Source organism: Epinephelus lanceolatus, chromosome 18 (genome assembly GCF_041903045.1).
Source record: "Epinephelus lanceolatus isolate andai-2023 chromosome 18, ASM4190304v1, whole genome shotgun sequence".
Taxonomy (NCBI): Eukaryota; Metazoa; Chordata; class Actinopteri; order Perciformes; family Serranidae; genus Epinephelus; species Epinephelus lanceolatus.
In genome coordinates this window covers 12,873,021-12,893,141 of record NC_135751.1, presented here as the reverse complement: position 1 = coordinate 12,893,141, position 20,121 = coordinate 12,873,021, and the positions used below count along the sequence as shown (strand labels likewise).

At 41.3% G+C, this 20,121-nt stretch overlaps 1 protein-coding gene across 1 annotated transcript in view; it reads right to left on the bottom strand.

Annotated features, from left to right (window-relative positions):
- Nucleotides 1-4,585: 4,585 nt before the first annotated feature.
- cacng2a (calcium channel, voltage-dependent, gamma subunit 2a) overlaps nt 4,586-20,121 on the bottom strand; it is an 89,564-nt gene continuing 74,028 nt past the window's right edge. The window contains exons 3-4 of the mRNA XM_033643937.2: nt 8,164-8,304; nt 4,586-5,266 (exon numbers count right to left, since the gene is read on the bottom strand). Of these exons, the coding sequence (XP_033499828.1) occupies nt 4,731-5,266; nt 8,164-8,304 (677 nt within the window). The 3' untranslated portion in view covers nt 4,586-4,730. The remainder of the gene's footprint in view (nt 5,267-8,163; nt 8,305-20,121) is intronic.

The window sequence follows — 20,121 nt, the reverse complement described above, 5'->3', positions numbered from 1 at the left end:
TGGGTCATCCTGCATCAAATCAGATAGAGGTTTTTCTTTATTATGTTAGATTTTATTCAAACCTATATGGAGGGAACTTGGAACTTTATTTACAAAATGTCCACATATAAACTCCCTTTCTCACTGATTTTCATTGTCCTAGAAATGAATCCACATCTCTGTTTCTGCACGTCAAAAAGGCGACAATTTGAAACCGTGGCTTGTCATTCTTGCCATTTGTACCTTGGTCTAGGTGAATACTCGTAATTGGCTGCAGGGTGTCCATTAATTCTTGATATGGAACAAATCACTGTGATATCGCGCTAAGACATCAACATAGACAACTGGAAATTGCTAATGATTGCATTGATAGGTGAAATTGGCAAACATGCTTATTTCTGTTGTCATTTTCAGCTGTAAATGTAATGTTTTAAGATGTATAATTAAACATGGCGGTTCGACCTTCGATAAACAAAATCTACTGGCATGGTGGCTAAGCAATGTATGTCTGTGGATGGGGGCCGCAGTGGAATGTGTTAGCTCCCTGTAAAGATCCATCAATAAAAATCAATATCAGTTTAAGTGTATGCTACAGTATATTTGATTTATTTTAACCTCTTCACCTTACACACTGATGAGGCAGCAGTAGACCAACAACTCCTGTGTTCTACAAAGTAAAATAACCTTTTTTTGTCAATGGTGAGATCACGGCTTCAGTTACCCGTCAGAAAGGACAGTCTGCCCACAAAAAATTCTAAATATAACATACACTTAAACAATATTGGTTATTTTATATAGGCCTTTTTTGTTAGGTGGCTAATAAACAAATCAACTGAGGCAATGTTTGCTCAGCACTATCATATTTCATGTACATGACGCAGGGGTTTTCTACCCAGAAGTTATTGTAAACAAACATTGTGATTTGATCTATAAGGCATCGACCATGTAGTTCCAGTGAAACTATCTGCTCACTGTTCTAAATTAATGCACTAGCTACACAGTATCAACCTGTATCTAAGATGAGTAGTTGCAACAGGGACGCGGTCAAAGCCTTTGTTTACAATTCATTGCAACATGTTGATGAGCTAACATGTAATTATGAGTGACTTCATCATTTCTTAAAACCGATGACACGCAAGCTGCAAAAAGTTATGCTACACTGCCCCTCTGAACTAACTTATTCTTTGTTATCACATCATCTCACATCCCATCCGCAATTCAACATGCTGCTTTATGCTGTGGCTGACAGTAACATTACACATGCCGAATCGTTTGTTCGCGAAATTGTTGATATCAATTTGGGGACACTGACGTGACTGGAAAGCCAGCTAGTTGTCAAGCAATTTGCTAAATGTGACTCAACAGCATCAAGCCAAACACGGGAACTCATGCACTCACAGGTCTGCCATTACAGCCTTGGTGCGTTTATGCTTGTGCTCTTGCAAACTATTTTGTGACCTCCATCACTGACGGGCTTATAAGTAATTTTAATATTAGCATTATTTATCTGTCATTATTTATCTGTCATTATTAATAAACAGTCTTAAACTCGTTTCTTTTTGTGTTAAATACATGAAGCTCGCTCCAGACCTTTTCCTTCACTGCCTGAGTTGACTGATGAGAGTTGATCAGTCAGGTCACTAACATCCATCTCTACTGCTTCTGTTGTCTCACTGTCACGTTGATGTATAAAGAGTCACCTCTAAAAACCTTTATAATGCAAGTGCTGCATCCTTAGTTGCATACTATGCCCTACATATCCAGTATGAATATGGTTTAATATTCTTCTGTGTGAATAAACAATAGTATGCATCTTTCTTGGATGCACTGAGCTGTAATGACAACTTCACTTCCTGAGAGCCTGGACACATCGCCAGACCAGGTCTATGGGCATCAGCAATACCAGTCACATACCCTGACACTAATTTTGGATAAAAAATTGCAACCATAATCCCATATGTGCTTCATGGGTTCCCAACATGATTACAGTAAAGTGATATGAACATAGACTGTATACAAATATGTGCAACATAACAGTTCCCCAAAGTGAAGCTAAAACATCTTGATCGCCCCCTGGTGGCTGGCTGCAGTAAAGGTCATAAACCCAGCCCCCTGCATGTTAGCGGATGGGACTTTTGCCAAACTAAAAACACCCGAGTACACGTCAAATACTCAAATACATTTTTCTAGAGATGGTTTCTGCCATTTTCAAGTAGTTCTCACCGCGCTGATGTTTGTTAAAGTGCTCATATTTTTTGCTAAGTTTGCTTATAACTAGTAATTTGATATTCAAAAAAGAAGGATTGAAATCATGATTGACAGCTGTGTTAGCGGTATGCTCACTATCAGTGGCACTGCTCACAATTGGTCAGACGGGCATATGGGTGGGGACTCAATACTAGCAGAGATCGCTATTGTGCGGAATCTGTTGACTTCACCGGCGCAAGATGGCCGCAGCTGTATCCGGGATATTCCTGCCTCATTTTTGTACAGTGGGAGGAAATGGAGATACATCGTCTCTCTTTATATACTGTCTCTTGATAAGAATGAAAAACATTTTTATTTCACACAATTTAATTACATTTTGACAGTAAAAGATCTAACTCAGTGTCTACTTACTTGCTTTTTCCGGAGCTATTGACCACATCTCATGGGGTTCCTGAGCGAATGGGAGCGAGTTGTCGGTGGAGTTGTCATCACGCATTCTGAGTGTGAAATTTTGGTTACAAAAAATTAAAAGAACAGTTTAAAGGACAAAACAAAAACAGATGAAATGGAAAAAGCATGTGGGCCTTGAGTTCAGATTATCATGTCAAAATTCAGTTTATTTCCTCTGACTCTCTGAGATTTGCTTGTTTCTTTAAGACACTGGGTTTGGTCATCTCTTCTGGGCCCCTTGAAATCCTTAAAAGAAAGCAATTGAGACAAAAAAAGAGACAATTTTGATTGAAGTGCTCAAAACTCATGTCCACGCTGAGACCATGACCTGTGATAAAGGTCACATGTGGACATTGTTTCATTTTTAAGGGGCCAGAAGCCAAGAAGGTTGGAAACTGCTGCTATAATTTACAGCTTGGCATGAAGACAAAGTTTACTTTCAACCTCAGTTTTGTTTTTTTGCTGTCCGCAAAACAGAGACATCATTTCAGGTATGATGATGCGACAGACAGATGAGTGTTAGTACTGAAACAAAAGGTGTCAAAAGGTAAAGTGTGTTAGAGACACGCAGTGAAACATGGTGATTTGTTCCCCCTAGGGTTCGTATTTTATTCATCAGGACTTGATGCATCCAAGTATAGGATCATTCGGTTTTGGCACCTTTAAAGATTTCATTTTCAATTTGAACAACACATTAAAAATCAAAAGAAACAAAGAAATGACTAAGGCTGTGTGAGTTTTAAAAATAAAATACATACATACATACATATATTTATATATTTATAAAGAAATCAACCAAACCATTTTTAAAAAAGCAGTTTTGTTCAATGTAGATTGTTTGGTTTGTCTCACAAAAGCAAGAAGATAAAATGACCTAAATAAATAAAAAAAAAAAAACATAAGAAAAGTACACATGAAAACATTAATACTTTAAACTTTAGCGTCTTTGCTTTTTTTCCCCTTATAATTATTAACCTTTAAAACTTAAGTTTCTCAAGAGCAGATTTGCTGTAATTTTATAGCATGCATTTAATTTCTGAAATTGTGAGTCACTTAGCTTCTCTTGTACTATTTCATATTTAACTTGTTTTTATTTTTGTGTTTGGCGTCCTCTTCTTTTCCTTCCCCTCTGCTCCTTCCTTTTTATTTTGTAGAAGTCGTGTTTGGAGTCTTTGTGAACTTTGACCCCTTTTGTTGGCTCTTTCTGTTAAGGGGTTCAGCTCTCCTGTTACGACCCCCCCAAAAAAGAAAGCGAACAGGGACTGAGAAAAAGACGAGAAGGTTCTATTAAAAGAATAGATATTATTCTACTGTTGACGGTCTGCGTCTGCCTCTGGCGACACCAGTCGCTGTGCACTGCTGCTGCCTAGAGGACCTTCTCTTGTTGTCAACCTTCAAAACGAACAGATACTAAAAGAGTCTTTTCTCGTCTTACCAACAGCACTTGGTTTAGTTAACTTGTTTTTTTCTTTTTTGCTTCGGTAAAGTCTGTAACTCTTGATTATTAACGTAATAATTTATTTATAAAAGTAATACATATATATATAGTACCTTTGTTAGAGATTACAGATTGGGCTAATTCTTACTGAATCCCAAACTGTAACAATTCACAGTTTTAATGCAAAAAATGAACAAATGAGTCAATAAATAAAAGAGGTGTGTATCTGAGTGGTGGGCTTGCTGAGGGGGAGCTTGACCTGTTGCTCCAACCAAACTCGTGGGGCAAAACTGTCAAACCAAAGGGCTATGAAATCATGAAATCTTTGTCTCATAAATGCCCACCCTCCCCCTCCCACCCTCCCTTTCAGTGCCCCAAACCTCATAAACAAACCCTGCGCAAAAAAATGACAGATCTCACTCTCTCGGGAAACCCTGACCCATTCTCACTGCTCTGCCATTCAATCCAGGAACACAGCAGACTTGTTGAAACTCTCTCAACAATGGTAATGGAAAAGTCATGCAGCTGAACAAAAAGAACAAATGTCTATAAACATGGAAATCCATCTTCTCCTGGGGCATACCGCACCCACAGGGGTTCCCGTGTCTCCTGGTCTCCGCTCTCCGCCGGGCTGCCCTGGCCTGTGTTGACTCCCTCATACCGGCGTGGTGCGGCGGTTCGCTGTGTTGGTCTGGCTCGAGTCTTTCAGGTCCTTCTGGATGCAGTTGTGGACTTGCAGGAAGTTGTGGTCCCTCTCAGAGTTGTAGGTGGCGGTGGGTGTGCCGGAGGACTTGAGGGTGTCCCGGGGCAGCGTGTACATGGAGATCTCCGTGGATGGCAGCGCGCTGAAGCCCTTGAGGCCTACCGGCGAGGTGTCGCGGGAGTGTGACGGGTCTGTGGAGCGGGAGGAGGAGCGCGAGCGACGTCTGTAGCGGTAGCGGTAGCTGGGGATCCGCGTTATGGCCGAGCCTTGGAGGTAGTCGGCTGCGCGCGCCCCTATTCGGAGCTGTCGATGGCGGTCAATGAACATGTGCACGGCCAAGACGCCCACCATCTCAGCCATGATGAAGGAGAGGGCACCGAAGTAGAAGGACCAGCCGTAAGAATAGCTGTTCTTCTTTGAGTCGCTTTTTGAAGGGTCCCCCGCGTTGGCTGATATGTACACGATGATCCCGATGATGTTGCTCAGGCCTGAAGGGTTAGGAGGTGCAGGATGGAGAGGGGTGGGTTATGGGTAATGGGTTCATGGGGGAGAGAACAAAGAAAGAAGAAAACAAGACACAAAGTATCAGTCAGGATGAGCTCATAGGCGGAGTTATTCTTAGTGTACGCTTTACTTAATAAGCAGTATTATACCATGTATGTTCTGATTCATGACTGTACACAATGTACTACTCCTGTCCAACTCTCCATCCAACATGACTGATCTGAGACCTCTAATCTCTGCCCTTGCAGCGAGAAACAAGGCGGCTTCAGTTCTTGATGCAGATCATTTAGGACAGTGTATAACATACTGCACATCTCATCATGCATTCACATATTTATATATAAACTCTGACTTGCTAGTTAAGTCACACATGGAGAAATGTTTGACATGGTATGTCTGGGAAGATGGATCGTAGGGAAAGTGTGTCAGGGACACCATATTTTTAGAGATGAGTCCCAGTGGGTGGCTTTTAGCCCAGCAACAGGATCAAGAGAAAAGAAAAGAGGACAAGAGAAGGAAGAATAGACAAAGTGACTTGTAGCTGCAGCGCAAGAGACGACCGGTGCATACATGGCCTTTGAAATGATGTTGTGACATAATGTTAATCAAGAACGGAGTGAGTAAGCTATTGACTAGAGCTAATATATTACTAGAGTAATATTTGACAACTAATTGCTTAGTTGTCAAATATTACATTTATTGTCAATTAATTTGATGATTGAATAAGTGATCTTTGATTCCAGCTTTTTAAATGCAAATATTTTCTGGTGTCATCTGGTGGTGACATTTTGGGCTTTGGGAAACACAGATTGACTTTTTTTTAACATTTTCTGACATTTAATAGACCAAACAACAAATTCATTAATCCAGAATATAAGAGATTAATTGACAATGACAATAATAGTTAGTTGCAGCCCTCGTAATGACATTTGTTTGGATGAGAGGATTCATACCACTCTTATGTCTGCAAGGTAAATATGAGGCTAACAGCCAGCAGCTGGTTAGTTTAACACAAAGACTGGAAGCGGGGAACTCTGGAAGTACGCTGGGCTTTAAAGCCAATTTTTGTAGTGGCCAAACTGTGGAATTACAACTGTGGAGTCTGTCATGTGATGCACTTAGGCCTAAAAAGACTTTTCCCATTGACTTACAATGTGAAAAAGTTGTCTGTAAATCAATGGATACATTTTTTGGACTGTTACAACCCCTGCACAATGAGTTGTTTCACCATCATGATTTGATCCATTCAGTATGATAACATTTGGAAAGTCTAGAAGAGTCGCATGATTAAATCATTTTATTCCCATTCAAATTAGCAGAGTGCTAAACCAGAAGTAGCCGGTCTCTAGTCTCTAGTGCGCAGCAGTTGAACATTTTTGGCTTCATTCGCCATTGTATCCAGTTCTCTTTATACATCCATGGGGAAACCAGCTAGCCTGGCTCTGTCGAAACACAACAAAATATGCCTACCGACACCTCCAAACTTCTTTATTGTTTGGATTAAACAAACAATAAATGACGTTTTAACTGGTGAGTTTTAAGCCCAGTTCAGACCAATGATTCACGATGAGATGAAACCATTTTAAAACGCTGCAGAGAACAATTGCAGTGGTGTGAACTGGCTGTGTCACCTGCAACTCCACTGGTCAAATCGCCAGTCAGCTTTTAGTGAAGTCGGCTGGTCAAGTCAAAATGGCCGCAGATGGCATATTTGCAGTTCCCCGCTAACCCATGCCCCCCTCACACACACACATTCTCATTGACCAACTACTTGGCACTGTTTACTTTTATTATTGTGGTGTATTGATTATGAATACAGTCCATCTGATGCTCATTTTCTTTATGTTTTCCGCCATTTCATCACTACCTAAAATCCAACTGTAGCCAGTATCTGTCTATACTATCACTATCCTCATTCATATTTTAAAAAGCTACAAATTAGATTCAGCCACAGAATAAGCCTGAAAAGCTAAAAACAGAACAAAGGTAGGCCTACAGAGAGCTGTTGCATAGAGATGATACACCGTCTCAGTTGCATTGGTGTGAACCGGCATGTTTTTAGAGTATTGCACAACAGTGCTACGTTGCAAGTAGTTGCATGTTTCAACTTGTTACCTTTGGGCTTAGCCAGGCTAGCTGTTTCCTCTGCTTCCAGTCTTTGTGCTAAGCTAAGCTAACTAGTTGCAGGCTGTAACGTAAGCTGACTTTGCTGCTCAATATATACTGGTGCTGATATTGTAAGCTAATGTTACTCTTCGTGAACCAGTAAAGAGTTTTACTGTAAAGCCACTACAGGAAGGTGTCATGGAGTTTTGCAGAGGTGAAGGAAGTACTCAGATCTTTTTCTTGAAGGTCCAGTGTGTAGGATTTAGTGGCATCTACAACTTGAAGTAAAAAAATGACCCAATTCAGAATGGTATATTAAATTACTAGGTTATAATTATTGATTTATTAATATGTTCATCACTTTAATGTTGAAGCTGGTAAGATGGAGTTCATTTAAACTACTTCATATACTACTGGGTAGCTTAATCTATAATAATACATCATAATGTATTAGTTGATTTATATTTTGTATTAACCTATCTGAATCTGCAAATAAACTAAAGCTGGCAGATAAATGTAGTGGAGTAAAAACGACAATATTTCCCTTTGACGTGGTGGAGAAGAAGTATAAAGTAGCATAAAATGAAAATACTCAAGCCAAGTACAAATACCTCTTAAGTGCAGTACTTGAGTAAATGTACTTACAACATTCCACCACTAGAGGTAAGTGACTGTGGTCAGTTCAATAAAAAGTGGTCTTATTTAAAGACATATTTGTAGAAAGAGGTGCTTGCACGCTGAACCCTCCTGTCTTGTGTTGTTGGCGCTTACTCACCTGCAGACACAAAGAAGATCCCTGCGCTGAGGATGATGTTGTGGCGTGACTTGTAGAACTCACTGGCAGCTATACACAGGCCTCCCATGAAGAGCAGGATGACACTGAGGATGGGGAAGATGCTGGAGGCTCGCACCGCACCTGGATATCAGCGGAGGATAGGGGGAGAAACAAAGAAGGGGAAGGAGAGAGAGAAGGGAGAATGGGATGTGATTTTGGTGTTGAGGAGAACAGCCAACGGGGGGTGGGGGGGGGGGGGGGGGGGGGGGGGGGGGGGGGAGAAAGAGAGGAAATGGCAGCGGCAAATATGAGGATGAAAGAAGTGATGAGTGTAAAGAAACAAAGAGAGAAAAAGCACATTAGAATCCATTTCAGCATCTGCTCCTTGTGTGTGAGCACATCCTAATCAACACCCCATCAGGCCTGTGAAAGACTCCATCAACACTGTCTAGTGAGTGTGTATCCCCACAGTGAGCCTGTTACCCAACCTTATGTAATCACACTGCTTGACTCTCCCTCTCTTCCTCCCTCTCCCTCTGCACACTTCTCCGCAGACCACAGCGCTAACTGGCTGCTTTATGTAGCATCATGTGAATGGCAGTCAACTGAAGTGCTAAGGGGCTCTGGCATGTATATCAGCCGGGCCGCAGTGCAGAGGGATGCAGCCCGCGTCCTTGAAGCAAAACAGCGTCCTTGCAGCTAATTATCTAGAAGCAAAAACTGGAAGAGGGATATGATATTCCTTTTGAGGTCAAGCCAGGGTCAGAAAAGAGCTGCGCCCTCAGGTGTCAGGTAAAATTAGAGTCATACTGGAGTTTGAACCGCAGACAGTTGTTTCAGTCAAACAATGAGGAAGTCTCCCAAACCTGTCCATCTTTTTCAATCACCTGCAGCCATCCTTTCATATCCTCCCTCCCTTCATCCCTCCCCCCTCTCTCTCTCTCTCCTGTTTAACATGCACACTTAAACTTTCATCAGGCTGGTTAAATTTTCACCACTTCACCTCATCTCCCCACGTGGCTGCCGCCTCAGCACTTTCCCAGCTTCTCCCCAAAGTGCTGACGCCGGGCTGGGTGGCTCTGTGCTGAACTCGGCCGCCTGCACCTCCACAGGGACCCTGTGGTGCTCCTGGCGGCCCATCTGCCTGCCTACCTGCTGCCATTCATCGCTCCCCTCCCCCCCTACACCCTTCTCTCTAAAAGGGATTAACTTATCCTCTAACGCCCCCCTCAACACCCTGGGGCTTTGTGGTGCTCGGCCTGGATCGGTGGGGAAGCCACCCTTAGCCCGCAGGCTGATAGGCAGCAGTCAACAGCTGCAGTGGAGGAGAGTGCCAAGCGGTGGCTACGGCTGGCTGGACCATCGCTCACCCTCCACTGGGTTCTCAACAGTAACCACAGCGAGTACAGTGCCTGATGTGGCTCTGTGTGCTGCTGTGCTGCATCATCCAGACAAACAGATGTTATTTACACAATTATTTCACAAAAAAATATTTTTGGTTTGGTCATGCTTCAAGGAGCACTAGCTTCATGCTTTAAAGGTGCCAGTAAATGTGTATATAAAAGCCAATGCCAGATTCACTCTCGTCTGACGTTTAATTTTTTTGTTTGGCACCCTAGGATGCCTGCTGCTTATGGTCTGGCATGTGGTCGCTACCTTTTCATAAAGCCCTAACCTCACCTGAACATGAAGTGGAGACATAGTTTTGGTCAAGAAGTCAGAAAACCACCGGTTAGTATCATCTGCCTCTGTCTTTATGTTATTTTCTGCTCAAAAAATCCCCATTAGATGTGTTTAAAGACATTTAAAACACTCTCCTACTTGACTGTAAAGTCCACTCTCAAGTTTCCACATCATACTGGACCACGGCTGGCTTCTAATGTGACTTCTTGATCATTTGTTACTCTGTGAAAATTTTACCGTCCCTTGCTCTAAATGCTGTTTCAAAGGGATTTATAGTATTAAGGCAACAGGGTTAGAAAAACAGACATACGTGAAGGCTACAGAGATCCTCCTGGAGAAGGCACTGTATGGTCATAAATATGAAACATGCACCCATTTGGAGTACAGACTAAATATTTGTCTTTGGGTAAGATGTGAAATGGAAACAGATGTGAAGCAGTTGGCCTAGTAAAGTAGATATTTCAACAACAATCGACCAGATTGCCATGAAATTTGAGATTGTTGTTTGTGTTCCCCTCGAGGCAGAACAGTAATGATTCTGATGACCCCTGTGACCTTTCAGCTTCTGCCACCATCAGGCAGAAATAAGAAATACCAAAATCTAATGGGGAGATAAACATGAAATTTACTGAAAGAATTTATGATTACCAGAGGATTTGACAGAAAACGTTACATTTTGTAACGGGCAGGTCACCATAACATTTGATGAACACCTTAATGGACCCAAACAGATACATTTATTTGACTATAATCACCTCCCTGGCCAACAACTGTTAAATTCTTACCCCAAACACTGGTAAGGGTCGGTAGAATGATCATTCTGTCCAATACCTCTGTTATATTTCAATATTTCAATTATACATCTATAAATGACCTTTTTTATCTTCACATTTTTGTATTTTTGTGTATAAAATCGTGATAAAAAGCAGCAGACTGAAGCTATCTGTTTTGTAACAATAGGATGGAGAACGTTTTGCACCACTAGCGAGCGCTTCTATGAATATGTTTTTGACCTGACACCTTCCTGTCTCTGCTTCCTGTCCCGCCTGTGTTCATCATGTCATCATTCAACACCGTGATGATCACTTTCTTTAACCTTGACTGAAACAACCCGGCGACTGAGCTGCAATCTGTGTGATGAAAAAGACTTTAATGCCGATATTCACCATCCTCCATCTTTCTGTCTCTGTCTGCTGCACACAGTCATCTCGCCGTCTTTGTCACCCAGCAAATCTCATCTTTTCTTTCTCTTGCCATCGCTCTCTCTCTCACTTAATTCGCACTCAGTCAAAGCACAAGACAATTTGAAAGATAAAGTGTCGTCTCGCCCCCCCCCCCCCCCGTCTTTCTCCGTTTCTCCCCCCTCTCCCACTTGTCTCCTTGCGCGACCAGAGGGGATTGTGGGGTTTAGGGTTACCAGTGAGGTAAATTGATTAAATATTAAGTTGTCCTGAGAGTTGACCCTGCTCCTGTGTCCCGCTCTAAATGCATCACTCTTCCTAAATTCTCCCCCCGTCTGTGCCTCCATCCCTCTATCCTGTTAACCCTGAAGATACTGACACGGCCGTTCACAGCACATTACCTGGGAGAGGGCACCGGGGCTCTTTTTCATCCATCAGCTTCATTTGCAGAGACATAAGAGGGATAGAGGGCCAGACCAAATTTATTGATTGTTGACAGAGGGGCTGTTTAATAGTGCCGGATCTCAAGGTGACACCAAAGTTTAAGAAGCTTTAGAGAGACTCTGCTGCAGGCAAATGTAGACAGAAAAGGATTTAAACTGTTCAGCTTTAATGCATGATTCTGCCTTTTTATTTCACCAAGCAGCTGATATTCATGGACATTGTTTTACTCACTAACTCTAATCTCACTGTGGCATTAATTCAGACATAAAAATATCATTGGCAACATGTTTAATTTTGTCCATTATGGTCCAAACTAACAGCTGTATGTCTTAGTTCCTAAAGCTGTTGCTAAGCCTTAATAATGTTACACAGCCTCACACAGTAGGAAATGCTGGCATTGTGCATTTCTGCAAACCACAAATATGTTACATTTGTCTGTTTCATGCACATTTTGACAGTTTTAAAATTACATAATATATAAGCTGAGCTTGACACCTAGGTGAGACAGCCGACGAACTGCAGACCACTGTTTGAGACCATCAAACAACACCACTGGTTGTTTTTAAAGCCATGCATCGCTGTGTTTCCTGTGGCTTTTGAGCCCCCAAACATGGGTGTTTCTGTAGCAACCCATTGCTTTTCTTCCAGCAGAGGTAGTGTCACAAAAAGTTGTTGTTTCTACTAAGACATCACTGTGTTTCTTGCCAGGATTGTGCCACTAAGACCGGGGAATTTTAAGCCAAAAACATGATCTTTTCCTAACCATAACCACGTGGCTTTTGTGCACAGCACTGTTTAAACATAAAGGAACCTAATATTTTAATAGGTTATAACAAAGTACAAATGTAATGTGTTCATGGTTTGCAGAGAACATTTTGTGGCAAGTGGGTTGACAGTAGCCTACTTTGTTTAAATATTTGTGGCTCTGATCAACATTGTTGCGCTTCCGCCTAAAGCAAGGTTTATACTTCTGTGCACCTTTGACGCAGAGGGCTTTGTGGAGGCTTTGCGTCCCTCTGCGACCGACGCAGAGACGCGACGTGCACCTCCAAAAAATTGTAACCACGCGTCGAGGCAACGCAGACCGCAAGAGCTATGATTGGTCCTTCAAACTACATCATTTCCAGCATTTCGCAAGGTTTCACTTCCTGCTGCAGTATCACAACACCGCCTCGAGCCATTCAACGGGCGTACAGACCATCGGTGCAGTCACCTCTCTCTTCGTCGTCGTCGTCGTAACATTTGTAATAAGAGCATTTGTTGTTCAATGTCGATCATTTCAAGCTCCAGCAACAGTGTTTCTCTCTCGGTCGCCATCTTCACTGTGACTAGAGCAAAGCCGGAAGATAAACAAACAATGAATGAGCAACGACCATATACGTCACAGAGCCTAGGTAGGTATATAAAAGAACACCACGCCCCCAAGCGCTTTGGCGGGGAATTGCATAGCGACATAGACCAACGTCTATTATAAGGGTAAATGTCCAAAGTCGTTAAAAATATTCTTTTACGGAGGTTATATTTTCCTGTACTTTACAAAAGAGGTGGTGTGTTGATAGTTATTCTGATCCATTCATCAGAACAGCCACAATAATAAGAACAAGACCCAGGTTGAAAAAAACGTTCCTTCTTGCTGTCAAACTCGCAAAAAAACTGAAATAGTCTATCCTGCATAAATGTATTATTTTTAATGCATGTTTATTCATTTTTTTTGTGAATTAATTGTGTATACAGAGGTCTAATGCCTTGTACTAAATGGAGGTGCTGAGTTGTCCTGCCCTATAGGGTTAAAGTGACATGACTTTCAGTGAAGTGTCCCATTAAAGTCTGAAAGCTGTTTTAGAAACTTTTCCTCCCAGTAAGAATACACATCTGTGGAGACACTGAACAATTTTCACTAAAAGGTGGGAAAAAAAGCAGAAAATGCTGACTGCTGCCACATTTAGCATAATAATATGAATTATCATAAAAGTATCTGCTGATATTATTTGAACCCTTCTTCAAACCACATTAAATCCAGAGATATAAGAACCGTGTTTGGCAGCTGGTCTCTACAGAACGAGTGCCTCAGGTTCGGAAAGCTTCTGAGAAAATCTTGAAAGCAGTGATGGGGCTTGTGATGTCGGTACTTTCCAGGGCGAGAGGATCCGACTCATTTGCACGGCCTCAAGGGTCGGCTGGCCCTGCGGTGCTTCTCCGCTCCTATGCATTCTCTGCATTAACATCTATGTTTTAGCAGCACGCTGAGAAGTGCAGTGACCTTCACAGTGACCTCCCAGCATGCACTGTGCCTTCCCTAGGATCGGGTTTGTTCTATCTCAGAAGAAAACGCAGCAGATTTTTCCTGTCAGGGTGCACTCTGCATAATACCGAGGGTGTCTCATAGTGTACGTGTGAAGCTCAGATGGCTGTGTGTCCGAGCTGCTTGTTGCCGGGCCAACTATGGGAATTGTTGGAGGAAGACGGGACAATAACTATGCCCCCGAGGCAGTGAGGCTGCTTCTATCTGAGAGGCCACCTATTTAAAATCAAATCCTTTCTCAACACATTCTGAAGGTTTCACATCTTCACTTTCCATCTTTTAAGGATCGGCTGTCAGAGTTTTGGATCCTGCCTGGAGGGATGTTTAAGCACAGCAGCACCCTGGGGGGAGGCAGGCAGAGAGACTGACAGACTGACAGATAGACAGGGACGAGTCTCTGCTGTGGATGGGTTAGTGCAGAAACAGGTCCATGATACTCTGTGTTTAACAGTCCTGCACAGGGTGAGACAAATATATTGATTTGCTGATATATCGAGTGGATGTTGACCTTTTGTTAAACATATTGGCTGATAGTGTCGGCCACCTCTGACATATTGAAGGGTTTTTACTGATCAGACAAAAACCTGCAATGAACTGTGATGTTGTTGTTAATTTTTCTTTTTACAGCAGCTCATGATGACTTGTATGCTGAAATAAACGATAATGCCAATTAAAGGTTCAGTCTGTATGATTTAGGTGGAATTGGGCAGATATGGAATAAAGTATAGTGAGTATGTTTACTATTATTTACACATCTGTTTAGGCTTGCGTTCCATTAATTGTCCATTGTATCATCTCTGTATTTCGCTGCACTTTACTTTTTATTTGTTTTTGTGTATTTTGCATTGTTTCTGTTATTGTATTTTTTGTATTTTATCTTGTGAAGCACTTTGTGAGTCCTCTCTGTGAGAAGTGCTATATAAATAAATTTACTACTACTTACTATGTTTTCTTTTGTCTTTTGTGTATAATCACCTGAAAATAAGAATTGTTGTGTTTCTTTACCTTAGAATAAGCCATTTATATCTACATAGGGAGCAGGTCCTTGTCTACATTGATTGCCATGTTGCTCTGCCATATTTCTACTATAGCCCAGAATGTATAAAGCTAACACTGGCTTTGGATAGAGCCATGAAGGTTTTAGCATTTTTGTGCTGGCCACCGTAAAAGCCCCTACACTATGAGTACATTGGAAAAACACTAATTTTTTAATGTCAAACTGTTTTATTTTATGTTTTTACTGGTTTACATCAGCGGGTTTGTTTTGGACTGGAAAAAAAACCTCCTGACATCTGGATTTTAAGTTATCACAGAAAAAAGGTGGGCACACATTGACAGGTGCTGGGCTACTGGCCCGTCTCTGACATGCGAAACAGTGTTGGAGATACACTGATTTGTAACATGAAACTGCTTTTTACCGGTTTTAATTACTAGGTCAATTTGTTTTGGAGAGGCCTCTTTAGATAATTCGGCACATAGTGAAACCGTCCTGAATGTCTGTATCAGACAAAAAATGTGAGCACACATCAGTAGGTGCTGGGCTAGCGCCCTACCTCTGACATGCCAAACAGCATAAGTGCACACTGATTTGTAACATATTCAGTGTTTTTCCTGGTTTAAATCACCATGTCCATTTGTTTTTCTTAAACACTGAGGGAATTCTAATTGGGAAAAGTTTCAGCTGGGTGCAATCTGCAATCCTCACTGCTAGACACCGCTGAATTTTACACACTTTTCCCTTAAATAAATACTAACAATTCTCATTATTTTGTTTGATCGTTATAAGTATGTATATAAAGTATATAACAATATCTGTCACCCAGTGATGGAAAAAAGTATTCAGATCATTTACTGTAGATCTTAAAAAAGTATACAACAATGTAAAAATATTCCATAAAATAAGTCCTTAAGTAAAACATATTAGCAGCAAAATGTACTTTTTCAGTAGAAATTGGTCTCTGAGACTGATATATTATTATATATGGCATTATTAGATTGTTAATACTGAAGCATCAGTGTGTTCGCAGTATTTTACTGTTGTAGCAGCTCAAGGTGGAGCTAGTTTTATATCAATAACTGTGCCAGCCTCAGGCTAAAAGATTTAAAAAAGCCTCTCAAAACTTTATTGATGGTGCAACTTTAGTGATATTCATTAACTGTACATGAGATACAACTTGACAGCATATAGAGGAGGGCCGGTGATTGACGATGATCACAGCCAGGGTGACTTTATTTAGTATATTAGGGCTGCTGGGATGGCTACAGTCCTGGGAAGGAGCCGTGGTGCTGTGGTTAAAACGCTGTCAATCTCCGGCTGCTGGAAAACAACGACCTCGTCCAAATGAAAGCTTTGACCTCGGTGCTAATAGCTAATGACAGCAGCGACCTCCGCAGCGTCTTGTGTTTCTGAAGCCCTCGCCTCGGCCCACATGAAAGGATGTCTCCAGGGAGCCCTGTGATTAGCACTGAGGTCGCCGTTTTGATTTGGGTCGAGGTCATGATCACAAAGAGTGGCGCATCTTCTGTTTCTTCCCCCCCACGACACCCACATTCATGTGATGCCCAGTTAAGGAGTGTTTCTGGGGATGAACACCAAATCATGGCTCCTTACACATTTCACTGTGTTTTAACATGGTTTCTGGTGGTTAAGTTTCTATGTGGAGCTATTGTCAATTATTGGGCATTCGCTAAACCCCTTTCCAGAGCTGTGATTGTCTGATCGTAGTTTGGAAACTGTAACTGGACACACAAGGTCTGTTGTGCATTTCTCTACTGAAACAGAGTCTGGGGCTCTATTGAGAGTGCTACGTGGTCTCTCAAGAGTTTGGAGGGTGTTGGCTTTTATTTAACTTTTCCAAAACCCTAAATACAATAAAAGTGTATGTAGTAGTGATCTGGCATTACTTTAAAAGTGAAGAGGGCTGTTTTTAGCTAACATTACCAGCTTTGTATCCTGCTCTTTTAGTCACATTGTGCCTCCCTCCAGCCATATTCTCCTTCAATACCATCCCCTACCTGTCCACCAGATGCCTGCTGACTTTTTCCACCTGTTCCAGCCACCTGACCTTCCCTGCCCACCTGCTCACCTGTTTCTACTGTCCTCATCAGCTATGCAGATATTTAGACAGCCTCGGATGTTCAAAGCTGCTTAGGGTGCTCTGTACTGCTCTGTTTGGTTCAGTTCAATCGAACTCAAGTTCGTTTGTCCCCTAAGTGAGGTTTGTTTGGGCAGGTGTGAACACAGCAATCCCACTCAGGTGTGCACCAAAACAGCCGGAACAAGACCTTCTTGAGGAGGTGGTCTCGGGCTGGTTACATACAAACTCTGGTGTCGTGAGAACATGTTCCGATCTTGATCCGAACCGACTGCAGTTACGTTACGCATTGTTTGGGTTAAACAAACACGAGCATTACAGTCCTGGAGAATTATTAATGTGCGCCTCCTCTTGTACTGCCTTAATATGCACATTTGGTGCATCCAATGCATCAAAACATTGCTTTCTAGTTGGAGCCGTGCGTCATTTTCAAACTGTATGGTTTGTCTAAAAGGAGAAACGAAGCAATATAGCACACGATGACCAGCGCTGAAATCAACCTGTGTAGTTGTCCCTCCATTGTGACATTAGAAAGTGTCACATTTATCTTGCGAGTGTACGCTTCTTCAACGTTTTGTTTACTTCCTGGATTTTTCCCACATGAAAGTAATGACCAATCAAGAGCAGCAACATATTATCTAGTCCGCTTGTAAATGCTGCCATGAGAACACGAACCAACTCTAGGCAATTATGTAACTGTAACAAAATTGATCCCTGATTTGGACCAAAGCAAGGCAACTCTAAATCTGAAAGCACGCGTAGTCCCTTTCTAGCCTCTGTTGAGCTTGGGCTTTTGGACTGTCTCTCTGGTTTCAACCATTGCCTGCCTCATTAACGTGTTAGCTTATATACCTCCAGTTTTTACAATATATCCCTTAACAATCTCAGTCTGCCTGCATTGTCTACATTGTCCCCTTTGTCCCACTCACACCAGCTGTGACACTTTGTTTGGTTTTGGGAAGTTTATTCTATTGCAGCCACTTCTGCCAAATATTTGCATTAGGTTGTGTTTACCAGTCGATCGATAATTCTGCATTCTCAAATCTTTTTCTCACGTAATGGTGAAAACTACAGTTTGAAAGTGTTAAAGCATAAAAAGAACCGCTGCTTGTTCAAGAATATTGAAAGTATCCATACAACATTATAATTACATTTTTATCTGTTATACTCATATTTATGACACAAATACTGTAGCTAACTCGCTCCAGCCTGTAACACACAAACGCTGCCTCTTTATTTCCACGTCTTCTTTTCTGACTGCAGAGCATTAGCCCAAGTCTTTTAACATTTCGCCATGTGTGCAGCCACCACATGCTTTTTTAAAACCCTGTTCAGGATTTTTGTTTGTAAATGTTAAAAAGTCACCCAGAGAGAGTTTTCAACCATTTCACAGAGGTCTAACGTTAGCATTAGCTAAAGCTACCCAGCGACATCTGATGGAAATCTGGAACCAACAGCTGGAATAATTGGCTTTCGTCACCTACAGATGAGAGGTCTGCTTTCGTTTACTTTTTTTTCTATAATTACTGTGAATTTTGAGGATATATCTGCCACTGCTCCCATTAGTCTGCAGAAATGGAGGAAGTATACAGACTCTTTACTTAATTTAAAGTACAAACACACTGTGGAAATACTCTGTTACAAGTAAAAGTATAAATAAAAAGTCCAAGGAAAATGTATTCAAAGTAAAAGTAGTTTAGCCAGTACAGAGAATATATAGAGAATATATATTTTATATATAAAAATTATACTATTATAGATAATATCATTAGGTTATTATTACTCACGAAGAGGATTTTACATCTTAATTGTAGCTGGTGGAGGTGGAACTAATTCTAACCTATTGATGATTATTTTCATTGTGGATTAATCTGCAGATTATTTTGTCCGTTAATTGACTGATTTTTTGGTTTGTAAAAATTATAGTGAGAAGTGTTGTTACAAGAGCCGAAAGTGCCACCTTCATAATGCTTGTTTTGTCCAACCAATTGCCCAAACCTCAACATTATTACTAATACATTATAATTATTACAATTATTAAAGGGAAAAACAGCAAAACTTCACATTTATGAAGCTGGAACCATGAAATGTTTAACAATTATCAAAATAGTTGCCAATTCAGTTTCTGTCAATCAAATAATCTTACAGTTAATGGTTTCGGATGTATTTGTACATGCTGTGTTTGCAGAAATCTTAATTTGTGAGGTACTTTACCAATATTTGCATCTTGACTGAAGCCTCAGTGAGGCACATTTATGGTATAAATACCAGGAAGTTGCACTATAGCTTAATTCAAATGAGGCTGAATCTTCAAAGGCAAAGAAAAACCAAAATTACAGCTTTTCCTCAAACTCTAACTGATTTATATTTCTACTGTTTGCCTCGTGATGATTGGCACTTTTCTATTTACCACCACCATCACTGGTTGTTCCTGTCAGTAAACCGAAATGAGAATTGGCACACACGTTTACTTTTCCCCAGATGGAGGAAATCTCATCTACTTTGATTTTATTGAGCAAGAACACTGAAAATTGTCACTATTTGGTTTCTCTGATCCTTCATACACACATTTCAGAAGAGGCGAGGAGATACCCAGATTTTGGAGAGTGGAGGAGGATGGGAGAGTGAAAGTCAAACTCTAAATACTCCATTAAAGTTATGGCTCAAATAAACTTCAAAAGCTGTGTATTCTGCCTACAATTCTGGGGACAAAATCCCTTTAAGGTCCAGTGTGTAGGATTAAGTGGCGTCTATTGGCAGAAATGGCGTATGATATTCACAGCCATGGTTTCATTGGTGTGTATTCACCTGAAAATAAGACTAGGCCTAATAGTTTTAATGCCTTAGAATGAGCTATTAAGGCTATATCTACATGTAGGGCGGGTCCTCTCCTATAGAATACACTATGTTGTTTCTACAGTAGCCTAGAATGGACACACCAAACACTGGCTCTAGATGTGTCCATTTGCATTTTCGCATTGGCCACTGTAATTGGTGGCCTGTTTCCTGAAAGCCAATAAGCCTAGGTGCTGGCGGTTAGCTTAGTTAACTTGCTAAAGTATCGGCTTTTCATTACAACAATTGCAACATTGTAGGGAGGAGGTGCCAAGTTTGAATGAGGTGTATAGAAACAGTGGCTGACAATTCCTGCATAGTCCTTTACATGAGAAGACTGATATTTTCATGTCTGTGGAGTAAATGTAAAGCTGCAGACAGCAGCTGGTTAGCTTAGCTTAGCTTTGCATGAAGACTG